Source organism: Pinus tabuliformis, chromosome J, assembly GCF_031772625.1.
Source record: "Pinus tabuliformis cultivar Carrire ecotype Pingquan chromosome J, CPIR1, whole genome shotgun sequence".
Lineage (NCBI taxonomy): Eukaryota > Viridiplantae > Streptophyta > Pinopsida > Pinales > Pinaceae > Pinus > Pinus tabuliformis.
In genome coordinates, this window is record NC_142295.1 from 150,602,878 (window position 1) to 150,618,897 (window position 16,020).

Below are 16,020 nucleotides of genomic sequence, written 5' to 3' on the forward strand. Positions count from 1 at the left end.
GGTAATGAGAAGACAAAAGAAAAATGGCCCAATAAGAAAGGAACATATCAAGATGCAAGTGACAAGGAAAATGTGGGATCTCATTAGAAGTGCAATGCAGTTGAGAGAGGACATGGGTCTCAGCCTGAGGAGTAGAAGAATAAAGGAAATGGTTGGAAACCTTTGAGATGTTGGATGTGTGTTGGAGAGCATCACAAGGGGGATTATCCATCACATCAGGGTGGCAGGCTTCATATTTACAGTGCTTAGGAGACACAAACAATTGGGGATGTAGGCCGAATCCTTCCTCAGATCTATGCAACAGTGGATAATAGGCAGGAAAATCATCAGTCATCGATTATCGAGAATGATTGTAAGATTTGTGATTAATTTGTTTCTATTTTAATGATATTCGATTGAATTATATCTATGGTGGATCAATTTCTGTTGAGTAAGGAACTGCATCAAACAGTTATTGGTGTAGTTGGCTATAGGGAATAAGGAGAAGAGTTCATCACTGGGTGAGATCTTGTGCATTTGAGCTTAATGACATGGCTACATCAACACATCTAATTCATCAATGGGTGAGATCTTATGCATTTGAGCTTAATGAGATGGCTACATCATAACATCTAAATATGCTTACTTTGGGATTATATAGCATGCTTTTGGGCATGGATTGGCTGTTCATTCATAGGACCAAGGTGGATTGTTATGACAAGCCCATTGAGTAATTGGATGATGATGGAGAAAAGAGAATCTTGCAGGGAATGAAGAAGCCTACATCATTGAGAATCATTACAATTATGTAGGCAAAGTGTTGCTACAAGAAAGGGTGTTTATTATTTATGGTTCACATTTCAAGTGACAAAGGGAAATGGGATGAGGATGATGAAGTCTTGAGTCGATATCTTGTCTTGTAGCAGTTTCAGGATGTGTTTTCTGCAGAGATCCCAGAGTTGTTGCCTCATAGGGAGGTGGAATTTTCTATTGAGTTGGTACTAGGAGTAGCACTAGCAACTGAGACACCATAGAGAATGAGCAGTAAAGAATTGGTGAAACTGAAGTTGCAACTTAAAGAGATGCTTAATAAGGGATACGTAAGGCCAACTGTGTGACCTTAGGGTGCACCAGTGTTGCTTGTAAGGATGAAGGATGGTACTTTCAGATTGTGCATTGGTTGTAGGCAGTTGAACAAGGTCACTATCATGAACATGTACCCTTTTCAACATATTGATGATTTGTTGATATGTTGAAGGGAGCTACAATGTTTTTGAAGATTGATTTGATATCATAATATCATCCGGTGTGCATCAAGGAAGAATATATCTACAAGACTTAATTTCGTACAAGGTGTGGGAACTATGAGTTTCTGGTGGTTCCTTTTGGTCTCACCAATGCTTGACCACCTTAATGTGTTTGAATGAACAAGTGTGTTGCACCCTTATCTCGTAAGTTTGTGATGCTCTTTGCTGATGATATATTGGTATATTCAAAGAATGAGGAGGAGCCTGTAGAGCACCTGGTAGCGATATTGAGATTGTTGAGAGAGCATCAGTTATATGCCAAGCTCAACAAGTGCAGTTTCTTTTAGACTCATATTCATTACTTGGGACATGTTGTTTCCAAGGAAGGGATAGTAGTGGACCCGAAAAATATTAAGAATATCATGGACTGACCAGCTCTAAAGAATGTGGATGAGCTTAGATCATTCATGAGACTAGTAGGATATCATAGGCAGTTCATCAAGAACTTATCAAAGATTGACAATCCTATCACATCTTTACAGAGGAAAGGGAAGAAGTTTGAATGGACTAAAGAGTGTGCAACTAGTTTTGAGCACTTGAAGCAGCTGACTAGAAATGCTTTGGTTTGGAAGATTGCAGATCTTGAGAGGGATTTTGTTGTTTGTATAAATACTTGAAAGGAAGGACTTAGTGGAGTCCCAATGTAGAAAGGACAGGTGGTTTGATAAGAATTAAGGAATTTGAATGAGCACGATCATAACTATGTGACTCATGATCTTGAGTTGGAAGCTATCATTCATTCATTGAAGATGTGGAGACATTATCTCCTTGGTAGGAAGTTTGCTCCGATGAGTGATAACAGTGGGATAAGGTACTTATTTGACCAACCCAATTTGAATGCCAGTCAAGCTAGATGGTTGGCTACTCTCAGTAAGTGATTTTGAGATTAGTTAAATCAATGGCGAGGAGAACTGGGTTGCAAATGCTCTCAGTTCAAGTCCCTGACTTGGTTGGCATTTGCATATATTAATGTGTTATTTATTTATTGTGATCAATGAACACATGTACTGGTTATTGTGTTAATTTTATGACTGATTTGTCATGGATTCATTCTGGTCATATGCTAGTTATATGCATGGTTAAATGATATGCTCTTATTATGGATCTTGTTCATGATTTGATAAGTTATTGAATGGCTATGTGAATGCATGGGCTAACTAGTGTTGTTGCAGCTAGTTTGAGAGGACATTAAGCCTTTTTGATGATTCCTTGATGAAGTTAAGGAGACATTGAACAGATATGCATTCATGACCTTTATTTACCATGTTTACCATGTGTTCAATGAAATGTTCTCATGTGTTTGGAAACTTCTGAGAATGATCTAGCCTTATTTCTTATATTATATACGTCTCATTACTTTAAAATTGATTCAGGCAAGTTATGCACTATTTTTGGCAATGCCTGTAGGCTAGCCCTAAAAATGTGGCACTGATTTCACGGCTACATGCATGGAATTGGGAATATTTAGCTGCAACTACATGGTGGTAGGTTTTTGTGCAATTGGAGCCTTCCAACCACGCTCACAACAACTTATGCATGTGGTTGGGTTGTGAATTGAGTTAAAAAGAATTCCCAACTTAGAGTCTAAGCACCAAGGGTTGTGGTCTCACACCTAGGTGACTTGATGTCCTTGAGAAATTTAAGTAAGTTTTTGGTTAATAGACCCCACTTCCATAACTGGAACTTGGATGTTGAGTAATGTCATAGTAAGTCTCATTGCATGTTTATCTAGAGAGCTCGTAAAAGTGGGTAAATGTGGGATGGACTAATTACAAATAGAGAAAACACTATCTTATAAATGATGTTACACAATCCAATTGGTTTGAACCCATTAGGATTATCTCATTGTACCAAACTTAGGGATAAGGGTTAAAAATGTAGCATTCGACCCACACAGCAAATTACGAGATTCCTTAACAATCTCATGAATCTCGTAGCCCAAAAAGCTCCAACTCGGTTGAAAAATATGATGTAAAGTCATGTGGATTAGGTGACTTATTTCGACTTATTTCTAGGCATTGCTAAAAGCACTTTTTCCACTTCTTAAAAGGATATCAATCGCATTAAAGCAGAATTCTGCTCGTTACTAACAAGTTTAGGGATATAAGTAGTAACCTTATTGATATCAGACTAACGACTATAAAAAGTCAAGGTTAGAACACCCTTATAAAAAGCGACCAGTTCCTACTCAATTCCCTGCTGCAACTTTCTCTACCCATCCCTACCAGTCAATGAAAAAAATTATTAGCAAAGTGACTTTAAAAAAAGCGACCAGTTTCTCCTCAATCCCCTGGTGCTGCAACTTTCTCTGTCGATCCCTACCTGTCAACGAAAAAAACTATGAGCAAAGTAATTAAAAATTTAATTAAATCATTTTAAATTAATTAATAAATGCAAATATATAAAATAACATGGATTGCACATGATATCCTATATTCATTTTCCTGAAAATAGGGATGGTTGAGCTTTTATTTGGAGGTATAGTTTAAATAAGCTTGTAAGTTGTAGTTTATTGGGTTAGTTTGGACGGTAACAAAATTGGAAAGTTATTTAGGTTACAAATTAGCTTTATTTTTCTAGTTTGTTTATGCATAGTTGTGTTAGGTTCAAAAGTATAGGGATAGTTTTCTTGATTTATACATAATTTTTAAATAACATGATGATTTTTTTAAAGAAAAAGGAGAAGCAAACAATGTAAGAAAAATTGTGTAAGTTGTAAATTAAGATTTTTCTTTATCAAGATGAATAAGTTGAACATATATATATATACACATACATAAAATAGGTTTGGGGTTGCAGTCTTTCCACATAATGATGAAGAAAGATGGAACAAGAGCACTTTATAAATTACAATCTCAACATTAAAGGAAGATCTCAAGATTAAAGGAAATATACCCTATCTTATCCTCCTAATTGAAGCAAACATTTCCCCTACTAAAAACATCACTATGAATAGGCATCTTATGTATAAGAATGAATTAAACAATATGGAAGCCAAAAGGTTTCCTAAAATTTCTTCTAATTCTAGCCCAAACACTCACCTTCAACTCAAAAGGGGATGTCATAAGGATTCAAAATCCTGTTTCGACTATTAAAGGATAAAGGAGAGATTATGTTGCAAATTAGAGGGGAAGAAAAACTAAGATATCATTAGTAGGTGACCAACCCCACTCTCTGAAAAATCAAAGTATCTCTCTATCTTGACTAATCTTAAGAGGAAAATCAGCATTGCTACAATGATAACAAATTCTCATAAGTTTCATTAAAAATGTGTGTTAATAAATTTCCAAAACATCATAGGATGAAAAGAGTTTGGCACCTTTGCAATGCTAAGAAGATTGATGATGAAAACCACGGTCTCTTAAATTATCCACTTTATATTCACATATATTTGTCGCTGTACCAGCCTTCTTAACTTATGACCAAAATCATAATAATTTTGAAATACTTCTTTAATATTTTTCTAACATCAAAATGTTGAAAAATTGCCAATAATATTTTACCTTCTTTTAAAACAGGGTAAACAATATCAATTTTATCCGACATTAATCATCATTGAAAAAAATATATGATGAAATAAGACCTAAATATACTTTAAAAGTCCCATTACAACGTCATATGAAACAAATTTTCATCTTTTCAAGGTTTAGGCTCTAAATGTGCTTGAAATGTGATAGTACCATAAGCGAAGCCATCGTTCAGATAAAACCAAAACCTTAAGTTTTACAAAAATAGCATCAGAAATTTTCTGCATCAAAATTCATAACCAAATTAGATGCCGCTTGCCTAAAATTTATGCAACAGTGCATCTGATGGGTAAAATCCACCAAAACCCATAAAACAGAATGTGCCAACCTTGAAAAAACACGTGTTCCCTTCTCATACGTTTTGGTGTTTCTGCTAGTCTCGCAGATTTCATATTCTAAGAAACATTGAAAAAGACATGAGCGTTTACCAGGGCCCGACTTGAAGGGGCGGTTTTGGGCGGTAGCACTAATCTATTGTCTCCATCCATGTCATCAAGCTTTGATTCACTCCATAAATATAACTCCAAGGACTATCCCACTTTAACATCATCAAGGCCCTTTGATTAGTCATTCATTGCTCTGCAACTCTGGGCTCCCTGTGTTTCTCTTATATTCTGCATTTCTGACTCTCTTTTACACGCCCAAAAGCAATTGGAGTTCATTAAGAGCAGTTAGATTTTAATACCAGCAGTCATGATAAATGAAGAAGGAGCTGTATTGGAGCAGCGGCGTTTTGTGGCCAAAGACTACACAGACCCACCTGCCGCTGATCTCATTGACACTAATGAATTCAAACTATGGTCATTCTACAGAGCTCTGATAGCAGAATTCAGTGCCACATTGCTTTTTCTCTATATCACCATTGCCACTGTGATTGGATACGCTAGAACCTCATCTGACTGTGGGAGTGTTGGGGTATTGGGTATTGCCTGGTCCTTTGGGGGCATGATTTTCATTTTGGTTTACTGCACTGCTGGTATTTCAGGTCAGTAAAGCTTCAAAGATGATGAATTATCATGTATACATATTGTTAGCTCTGAGAGACTTGGAGCAACATAGTGACAGGGACACTGTTGTGTTGGGATTCTGAATTTCTGCTTTTGCTTGTTTTTGGTGTTTGGTGTTGCAGGAGGGCATATCAATCCTGCTGTAACTTTTGGCCTGTTTTTAGCTAGGAAGGTTTCCTTGCCAAGGGCTATTCTGTATATGATAGCCCAATGTTTGGGGGCCATTTGTGGGACTGGATTAGTGAAAGCCTTTCAAAGGAGTTTCTATGATCGATATGGAGGCGGAGCCAACTTTGTGCATCCAGGATACACCAAGGGTGTGGGTTTGGCTGCTGAAATCATCGGCACGTTTGTGCTGGTTTACACTGTTTTCTCTGCAACTGACCCCAAGCGCAGTGCTCGAGACTCCCATGTTCCTGTATGTTTAAATATACATATATATGCCATATAATAGTTTCGTGTTTGCATATTGCATAGGGACATACATAAGGGCAGGAATTTTCATTAGACCTGTTTTTGGTGTGTAGGTCTTGGCTCCATTGCCTATTGGTTTTTCTGTTTTCATGGTACATTTGGCCACCATTCCGATCACTGGAACTGGCATCAACCCTGCAAGGAGCTTCGGAGCAGCAGTGATTTTTGGCCACAAACAATCCTGGGATGACCATGTAAGTGTTTATTTCCATTTTTTTGGTCCTTGTTAGCGTATATTCATAGTCTATTATAAGCGTATTCTGGAGCTTAGTGTTTGACATGTATAAAGAGAGTGCTTGGACATTGCAAGTGTAGTATAGGAGAATAGAAGGATCTAACGCACCATATTGGGATCTTTTGAGTTTTCATGTTACTGCAACTTGTTTCTTTTGAGTAAGTTATAATGGTAGGTGCAATGTGCCTATGCTATACGTTAGAATATATGCGCATGGGCTGTTTTATAGTTTTACAGTTTTAAAATTATTCAGTATAGACCAACGAATTTCGTAATCCAAATCTTAGTACTTGTCATAGCTGAAAAATTGTGAAGCTTTTTTTGATTAATATTATTAATACCAGCTGATTGATTCAAATTTAAAGTTAAGATTATTCATCTGGACTAGTACTTGCTTAGGGAATACAGAAGCCTGATGACTATGCCTTGTTTGTGCAGTGGATTTTTTGGGTGGGTCCTTTTGTGGGAGCTGCACTAGCTGCTGCCTACCACCAGTACATTTTGAGAGCAGCCGCCTTCAAGGCCTCGGGGTCGTTCCGAGGCAACGTTAATGCGTAATTAGGCAACACTGGTTGCGGGTAGACTTGTCTGTGTATCAGGTATGTAGGTTTACAATAAATGAATAAGTGCCAAGGAGAAGTATCACTACCATTGGATGAGAAACCAGTGAAGAGAATTTATCTGTGGAGGGTAACTTCTTCTGTCGGAGCCTAGATTTGGGGAAGTTGACACAGACAGGGATTTTGTAGGTTTGCTTCTTTGGATTGAAAGTATTGTTGCATCAGCAGTAATAATGCTTGTAGTTTCTTCGGAGACATCATCTTTCACGCCTCACTATAGTAATCTGCTAAGACGACCGAGTACATTGTAGAGTAATGTATCTCTTATTATAGTCGAGTACATATTCTTTTGACTTTTGCTGGATCTTCTTCAGGTCGTAATATACTATTCTTCTTCTTCAGAATGCATAGATAAATTCAGTAATTTGAAATGCTGGTTCTACATCCTGGAGTGTATTTTTCACTTTAGCTCCTGCATTGTCTCAACCGTAACATGGTACTCCTATAATCGATATAATCGATTTCACTATTTCACAAGGCATAGGGACAAAAAAATAACCGGAAACAAGTATTTGGGGCAGATCCAACTAATAATAAAATCTCAGTTGATCATGGGGTGTATTTTTTCACTTTAGCTCCTGCATTGTCTCACCCGTACATAGTTCTCCATTAATCGATTTCACTATTTCACAAGGCATAGGGACAAAAACAATAACCGGAAACGACTATTTGGGAAGATCCAACTAATAATAAAAAATCTATAATTGAAAGCACAACAAAATAGCTGTAGTCTAACTAGCTGGAGGAATTCCCTGGAAAGTTATGGAAATTCCGGTCATATTAAGAGAAAATCCGGCAAGGATTTTGTAAATCTAAGTTATAGTTGTTAAACCTCAAATTTTTAGGTGTCTTAGATGTTTTTGATGGTGTTGAATCCATTTCCACCATTAAAAACACGGTTCAAACACTGTGCTTACAAGATTTTTTGAATTTTTTTTGCCCAGATTCCGACCACTTTTAGCTGTCCAGGCAATTCCTCGACCTCGTTGACTCCAACAAAATATGTTTAAAATCGATTTTCATGAAAGAAAGTAACAAAACACAGGTTACTACTCTTTTTAACCACAAACCTTTTAGAGTTCTACGCCCACTTTGTTAAACATAGAGTAAAAAGACTATTCTAGGTGCACCAGACAACACAATAAATTATTTAATATATAATTGGGCAGTTCACATACTAATTGTGTGCAATGCAGATGTGCAGTGCAGTCAACCATATCAAAACATACATAGTACAGTCAACCATATTGAATGACTATTCCAACAATGCATTAATATTTTCTTATTTTAATTTACAAATGTTGATGGTTTGTATGGGATTTCCAACCATGCATTAATATTCTCTTATTTTGATTTACAGATGTTGATTTTCTGTATTGGATTTCTTTTGCCGAAATGAAACTGAATGAAACTGACACGCTAGTGAAAACCTTCATTTACTTTCAAGTTGCTTTAACCTTACAAATTTTTCTTAGTACTCCGCGAAATGTTATGGTTATGGGTATTAAATCAGGTAGTTGGGATTATTTCCAACACTCCTCTTTAATCACAATTACTATTATTCATGATGTCCAAGTTATTTCCTAGATAAACAAATTTTTTTTTTGCTAATGGTTTGGTGAAAGTATCAGCATATTATTCTTGTGACCTGTGATGTTCTGAAACAATTTCTCTATCAGTAATCAACTCCCTAATGAAATGATACCTCGTGTCAATATGTTTACTTCATTTTTGAAAGGCTGAGTTTTTAGATAAAGCAATTCTAGAGTTGTTGATACAATAAATATTTGTTGTTTCTCCTCGTTTATGTGTTAAATCTTTCAATATTTTTCTCATCCAAATTGTTTGACAAGCCACCCCTATTGTTGCAACATGTTCAGTTTTAGTTGTGGAAAGAGAAACAATTTGTTGTATCTTGGAGGCCCATGAAATGACTCCCGAAGCAAAATGAAAAACATAACCTCATGTGTTTTTCCTATCGTCTGCGCTTCCTTCCCAATCATTGTCATTATATCCAACCAATCCAAAAAATCATTTGTTGTAGTGTATAAAATGCCATATTCCTTGGTTCCTTTAACATACCTTAGAATTCCTTTAGTTGTTCAATAATGTGTCTTCTTTGGTTTCTCCATGAAATTAAAGGTCAAACTCACTGCATACATTAAATAAGGTCTAGTTGCAATTAAATACATCAAATTGTCAACCATCTTTTTGTATAGTGTTGGATTTACACTGTTCCTACAATCTTCTATGCTTAATTTCAAACCCATGGTTGTTGGAGTTGGTGCACGCTTGTTGTTTTTCATATTAAACATCTTCAAGATATATGTTACATTCTTTGTTTGAGAAATAGAAATAACATCTTCCATTTGGTCCACTTTTGTATATAGAAGTACCTTACAATCTCAAATCCATCATTTCAAACTCATTTTTCATGAACATTTTGAAATCAAGAATGAAAATATCATCACTCGCTATGAAAATTAGATTATGTACATATAAAACCATAATTAAAAGCTTATCTTTCTTTCATTTATGTAGAGAGTAGACTCACCATCACTTATTCTAAAGCCATTGTTCAACATACATGAGTCTATTGTGCTACACAATGCATGTGGTCCTTGCTTCAATTCATAAAGAGATTTCTTTAGTCTATACATTTTGTATTCTTGACCTTGAACCTCATAACTAGGTGGCTTCTCCACATGCACCTCCTCTTTCAATACTCCATTAGAGAAGACTAATTTCACCTCTATTTGATAAACCTTCTACTTATGTTGCATTGTTATTGATAAAATTGTCCTCGTTGTTTCCATTAATGTGACTCACCCAAATGTTTCAACATAATTTCCTCCAAGATGTGGTTTGTATCCCCCAATAACCATCCTCGCTTTATGTCTTTCTATCATTCCTTTTGTATTACCTCGTACTAATAATTAATAACAATGCTAAAAAAAAGAAAACAAAAAACAAATAATAACAAATAAAATTCAGAAGAAATATATATAAAATAAAAAGAAATAAAAGTCGGTATGACGACACATGGATTGTGCACATGTGGATCCTTTTCTATCTCTTTGCCATTTTTAGACTAGTTGGTTCTATTTAATGGAGAAATGGGAGATGAGAAGCATTCATTCAGTCGCTGATTATTTGAGGAAGGGTATGCAACGAGACAAATGACACTGACAGTAGTAAATCGATTGAGGAGTTATGGGTGATAGCTATACGAAATATCAATTGCAACTTCTCTAAGGTTGGGTGGAGAGTCATCCCCAAAACTTTGTTGCAGTTAGTTGGATCTCGACAATGTTACAACCTCAAAATTACTAGTAAAATCCTTTTTCATTCCTTTCTATGTAGGTATATTGTTGTTTTCAAATGCTTTGAAAGAATTATTGTAATTAACTGAGTAGATATGTTAATTGATAATTACATAGGTGTTGTGTTTAATTTGTATAGTTTAATTCTCTGTTGTTACATTTTGTATCAAAGCAAATATTGAACAACCTTATAAGATAAAATATAACAATGCCAACCTATAGATTGCTTTAGGCCCGATAATAGTACTCAGGATTGGAAACATTAATGTCTAATAGAATACAATCATTTCAACCTTAAAATCATTGCAACAAATATAATAGATCTATGCTAGAATGTCTGTATCTATAATATCTCTCTCTATAATATTATAAGTGCATTGTGTAATCATGGACGATAGCAACAACAACCATAAAAAATTGATACTAATGGATAACGATGCAACTCAAAAATGGATCTAGTAAATGTGTTAAATCATGTAAATAATAGTAACCCAAGAGTGATATCAATAGTGATAAATTTGCAGATTGTAAATGTCAACGATTTGAATGTATATCTTACTATTGCATTGATAGATATAGCCCAAAGATACAACAATGATACCTCAAATGCAAGAGAGGATATTGAACCAACCACCATTTCAATGTTTGAGCAACATTTAGGAACCACTGGATGCCGGTATAAAGAATGGTGAAATAATTCTCTTAAGGGACAAAAAGAAAATATGAAATTGTTTTTACTTGTCATGACTTGCAGATTATGAATGAGTGCCAAATCTATTGTAGAAATATCACACATTAAAGTATTACATAACTCAGTTAGAGATAGTAGTGTGACAGTAAGCCCTTGGATATTTCCAAATATCATAAAATAATAAAATAATAAATAAATTAGGTGATATTTTTCACTAAAAATAAATAAATGAAACTCACAATGTGAAATTTATTCTATTTTATTTTATATTAATGTATTAAATTTAATTTTAAATATTGTTTAATTATTATTAATCACATTATGTTGATTATATATTGTATTAATTATATATCACATCTTTGTAGGATTTTTGTTAAATTTAACAATTCAAAAAAAATCAATTCGTGAAAGGTAAATATGTAAAGAAAATAGAATTCAAACTTGAACTAATTAGGAAAAAACTTGTTCTCTTAACCTCTTAGCTTCATGTAACTCTTAGTCTCATCCAACTTCCATTCAATTGGGCCCATGTATTATATTGTGTGGAAATGCTGTAATTATTCATCATCATGTTATTGCTTTTGTTTTTGTGAGATATCATCCTAAAATGATGTTAGGCTCCAACCCTAATCCTTTTATTTATGTAATAAGTCCAAGGGGTCTTGTGAGAGTCATTATAGTTAGTTGAGTTAATAAAGTTCGTAAGGAGTTATCTGCATTAATAATGATTGGAAGTGGTTGGAAAGGGACCATAATTAGTTATAAGCAGGCCATAGTTAATATATAAGGTGGCTAACCTGTATTGTGCAAGGGACCACGAGTAGTTATGGTTTTGGATTTCATGAAACTATATTTAGTCTTAGATAGCAAGGAAAGTGTAATCGAGTTTTATTGTAATTGAGATATGCTATGTTGGAGGTTGTCCCCTCGAAGAGGCAAGTGAACATTTCATTATGATTCTGAAAATATAATATCTTTATAGCTTGTCTCAACCAATGTGTTATTTCTATGTTTCTAGCAATATTGTTATCATATTTCTAGCATGTTGATATTCTTCACATGTCAAGTGCATAATAAGTGGTATCAGAGGCTAGTTTCACCTCCACTTTTAACAAAAAAACATTAGGCTACAAATGTGTTCCAACATTTTTAAACCATGGGATTTGTCATTAAGCGAATAAACATGTGGATTTGGCGAGGCATGAACACAGGAACTATAAGAGGTGGTCATGATTGTTGGACTCACTTGTAGCCCCTATTGGTACCCCTTCGAATAGTCATGCATTAAACAAAACCACGCATAGGTTTCCCTTTCATTTCCATTTGGGCATATTGGAAACCCCCTAGGTTAACTTGGAACCCAACCCTAGATAAGTCGTTAGTTGTCTTACTACTACACCATTTCAATGTTTGAGAAATATTTAGGAACCCCTGGATGTTAGGATAGACAATACTGAAATAATGATCTTAAGGGATAGATGTAAGAGGAAAAACGCTCAAGCAAATATGAAATTTTTTTAACTTGTCATGATATGCATATTATGAATGAGAACCAAAGATATTGTAGAAATGTCGCACATTAAAGTATTGCAGAACTTAGTTAGATATAATAAGGTTACACTAAGCCCCTGGGTATTTCAAAATATCATAAAAAAAATGAAATTATTAATAAATTAAATGATGGTTTTCACTAAAAAAAAATGAAACATACAATGTGAAATTTATTCTATTTTATTTTATATTAATATATTTAATTTAATTTTACATATTTTTTCATTATTATTTAGTATATTCCCCGGATGCGGGTGATCTGTAATGCATTAACGATGATGGGACGGAGGAGGGCGCAGCATGGAAGGCACCTGTCCAGCATGCTCGTCGGATAGAATATCATGTGGGAGGTTATGAACCCGCAGGTGGTTAACATTATGGTAGCTATTTTGTTTGGTCTTGGCATTAACTCGCTGTCCAGTTTCGCCTGCACTAGAGGATCTCTGCCTGCAACGATCTTGATTGCCATAGTAATGGCGGGTGAGGACTGAAGGGTTGACACTCGCGTATTTAATAGCTTCAGCTTCAGCAACATGCTACTGTGTTTCATTCTTCTTGGGACGATTCAGAGTTCTGATATAGATTGGGCTTAGGGGGGGGTCATGCTCCGGTTGCTATCTTTGGATTGCGCCTGAGGCAGTGGAAGCACAGCCACTCTCCATAGGGCTCACGGTGCGTAATTTCCCCTCAGCTGTTGGCGGCAACCTGGTGTTCGTGGAATTCTCATTGCTGGTCGTGGAATTTCCACTGAAGGAGATTTCAACTTTGCTGTTTGAGCTTTTCTGTCCACTATGCCGAGACCCCTCCAGCGCATGCTCAGCCGTAGAGGCTCCGGCCGGAGCAATCCTTCTCACCCTTCTGCTGGGTCTCGCTCCATGGGGCAGGCTCCTCCTCCTCTGGGAATAGAGAGCATTATGAGACCAAGTCAATACCTAGACCCAAGCTCTCCAGACTCCTCCAATTCGTCCTTTGGCTCAGCTATATTCTCGTTCAATTGTTCTCTCAATCGCCCTCGGATTACGGCTCATGTCTCTGTTCTCTTCTTAGAAGAAGCCAAAGAAGAGGGCGAGCCCAGTGCCCCTTTGCCTCACACTGAGGAAGATCAAAATCCCAACTCTCCGAGGCCTTCTACTGATATGCAAGACGGGACATCTCAGCCAGCTAGCGCCGTCAATATAATGCCAGTTGCTCATGCTCAGACGGATATGCAGGAACAGGAAGAGGGATGGTGCAGGACTATGGAGGAGCCACCTGACGAGCAAACTTGTGTTTTAGCTGTCCATCAGTTTTTGAGGCCCAGTTGAAAGTAGGAAAAGGTTCTTTTTGGCTCTGTTTGTCAAATTCTATCTATGTTCTTGTGTCGGGTCTATTGTATAGTTTTTGTTGTGTTCACTAGTTGTTTGTATCTCTCTGATTCCCTTGCGCGGGATATCTCATCCAACTCCCAGTTTTTGACTTAGTCATGCTCAAACGGCCTATCTCTCAAGCATGATGGCTTTCTTTGCTCAATCAATGTAACAGTAATATTTTTTGTAAATAATAGATTAATCATACTTAGCAAAAAAAAAATTATTATTTAGTATATTATGTTGATTATATATTCTATTAATTATATATCACATCTTTTTAGGATTTTTATTAAATTTAACAATTCAATAAAAATAAATTCACGAGAGGCAAATATGTCATGGAAATAGAATTTGAACTTGAATTGATTAGGAAACAACTTGTTCTCTTAACCTCTTAGCTTCATATAACCCTTAGCCTCATCCAACTTCCATTCAACTGGGCATGTGTATTATATTGTGTGGAAATGGTGTAATTATTCATCATCACATTGTTGCTTTCGTTTCTATGAGATATCATCCTGACATGATGTTAGGCTCCAACCCTAACCCTTTTATTTATGTAATAGGTGGAAAAGCTCTTGTTAGAGTCGTAATTAGTTAGTTGAGTTAATAAAGTTCGTAATCAGTTATCCACATTAATAATGATTGGAAGTGGTTGAAAAGTGACCATAAATAGTTTTAAATTGGCCATAGTTAATATATAAGGTGTTTAACCCCTATTATGTAAGGGACCATGAGTAGTTAGGGTTTTGGATGTCATGAAACTATATATAGTGTTAGATAGCAAGAGAAGTGTGGAGTTTTATTGTAATCAAGCTCTGCTATGTTCAAGGTTGCCCCCTCGAAGAGGAAAGTGAACATTTAATTCTAATTCGAAATAATATAATATCTTTGGAGCTTGTATCAACCAATGTGCTATTTATATGTTTCTGGAAATATTGTTCTTGTATTTCTAGAATTCTAATATTCTTCGCAGGTCATGTACATAATAAGTGGTATCAAAGGCTAGTTTCACCTCCACTTTTAGGGAAAAAAAATTAGGTTAGAAATGTGTTCTAACGTCTTTTAACCATGGGATATGTCATTAAGTGAATAAACATGTGAATTTGGGGAGGCATTCATGAAGGAACTACAAGAGGTGGTAATGATTGTTGTACTACCTTGTAACCCCTATTAGTACCCCTTCGAGTAGTAGTGCATTAGACAAAATTGACCATGGAATTCCCTTCCGCATACCTTTGGGCATATTGGAAGCCCACCCTATGTTAACCTGAAACCCAAGCCTAGATAAGCCGTCAATCCTCTTGCTGCTATAGTACACTAAGAACAACACTCAAGGAGAATAATTGCACATACAAAATGTAGTCATTTAGTACAAAGGTTAGTCATGCAATATAACTAAGGGTACATTCGATCCTCCTTAGTTGGTGCTCTGAAATATTAGGCCGAGTACTACTATTAGACCCCTATGTATGTTTCGATCTATAGCACCCGACACTCCTTTACGACCATAGTTACCTCTGTTATCTGACGATCACCCTCCTACCTTTTACTAACCCCAACTGTTTAGGTTTTGCTATCTTTTTCCAAATCATACCAAGCAGTTGGGGTTTCAGTAGCCACAGTGTAGGTCATATTCTTTGTGCAGTCAGGGTTTCAGTCGCTACACACTCGATCAAATTGTCACAAAACATTTTGCAGTGCTGCGAATTTGGGGTTTCTACTGTTACAGGAAAGCTTAGATTTTGGTAGGAAATTTTCCAATATCGAGCATTTTTAGTTTTGGTCACAACAATACTGATCATCTAGGAATAAAACTCCTTTTGGAGTTAAAAAAAAAAGTATGGGGTCACCACAGGCTGCATACAAGAGACCTAGCCCACAAGTTTTGGGATGACGAGTTGATTGCAGCGTTACCATTCGCCTGTAAGCTGACAAGTTTTATACTGTCCCAATT

The 16,020-nt window shown here is 35.9% G+C and overlaps 1 protein-coding gene across 1 annotated transcript; it reads left to right on the top strand.

Annotated features, from left to right (window-relative positions):
* The first annotated feature begins 5,347 nt into the window (after positions 1–5,347).
* LOC149226076 (putative aquaporin PIP2-8) lies at positions 5,348–7,446 on the top strand. The gene is made up of 4 exons (XM_089377403.1): positions 5,348–5,798; positions 5,943–6,238; positions 6,348–6,488; positions 6,968–7,446. The coding sequence occupies exons 1-4, from the start codon at positions 5,507–5,509 to the stop codon at positions 7,085–7,087; spliced, it is 849 nt and encodes a 282-aa protein (XP_089233529.1). The 5' UTR covers positions 5,348–5,506; the 3' UTR covers positions 7,088–7,446.
* The last annotated feature ends 8,574 nt before the right edge of the window (positions 7,447–16,020 follow it).

Coding starts and splice junctions, on each gene's coding strand:
- LOC149226076 (XM_089377403.1), top strand. CDS start 5,507: ATGATAAATGAAGAAGGAGCTGTATTGGAGCAGCGGCGTTTTGTGGCC. Junction 6,239..6,347: donor CTCGAGACTCCCATGTTCCT/GTATGTTTAAAT, acceptor TTTGGTGTGTAG/GTCTTGGCTCCATTGCCTAT. Junction 6,489..6,967: donor AACAATCCTGGGATGACCAT/GTAAGTGTTTAT, acceptor TTGTTTGTGCAG/TGGATTTTTTGGGTGGGTCC.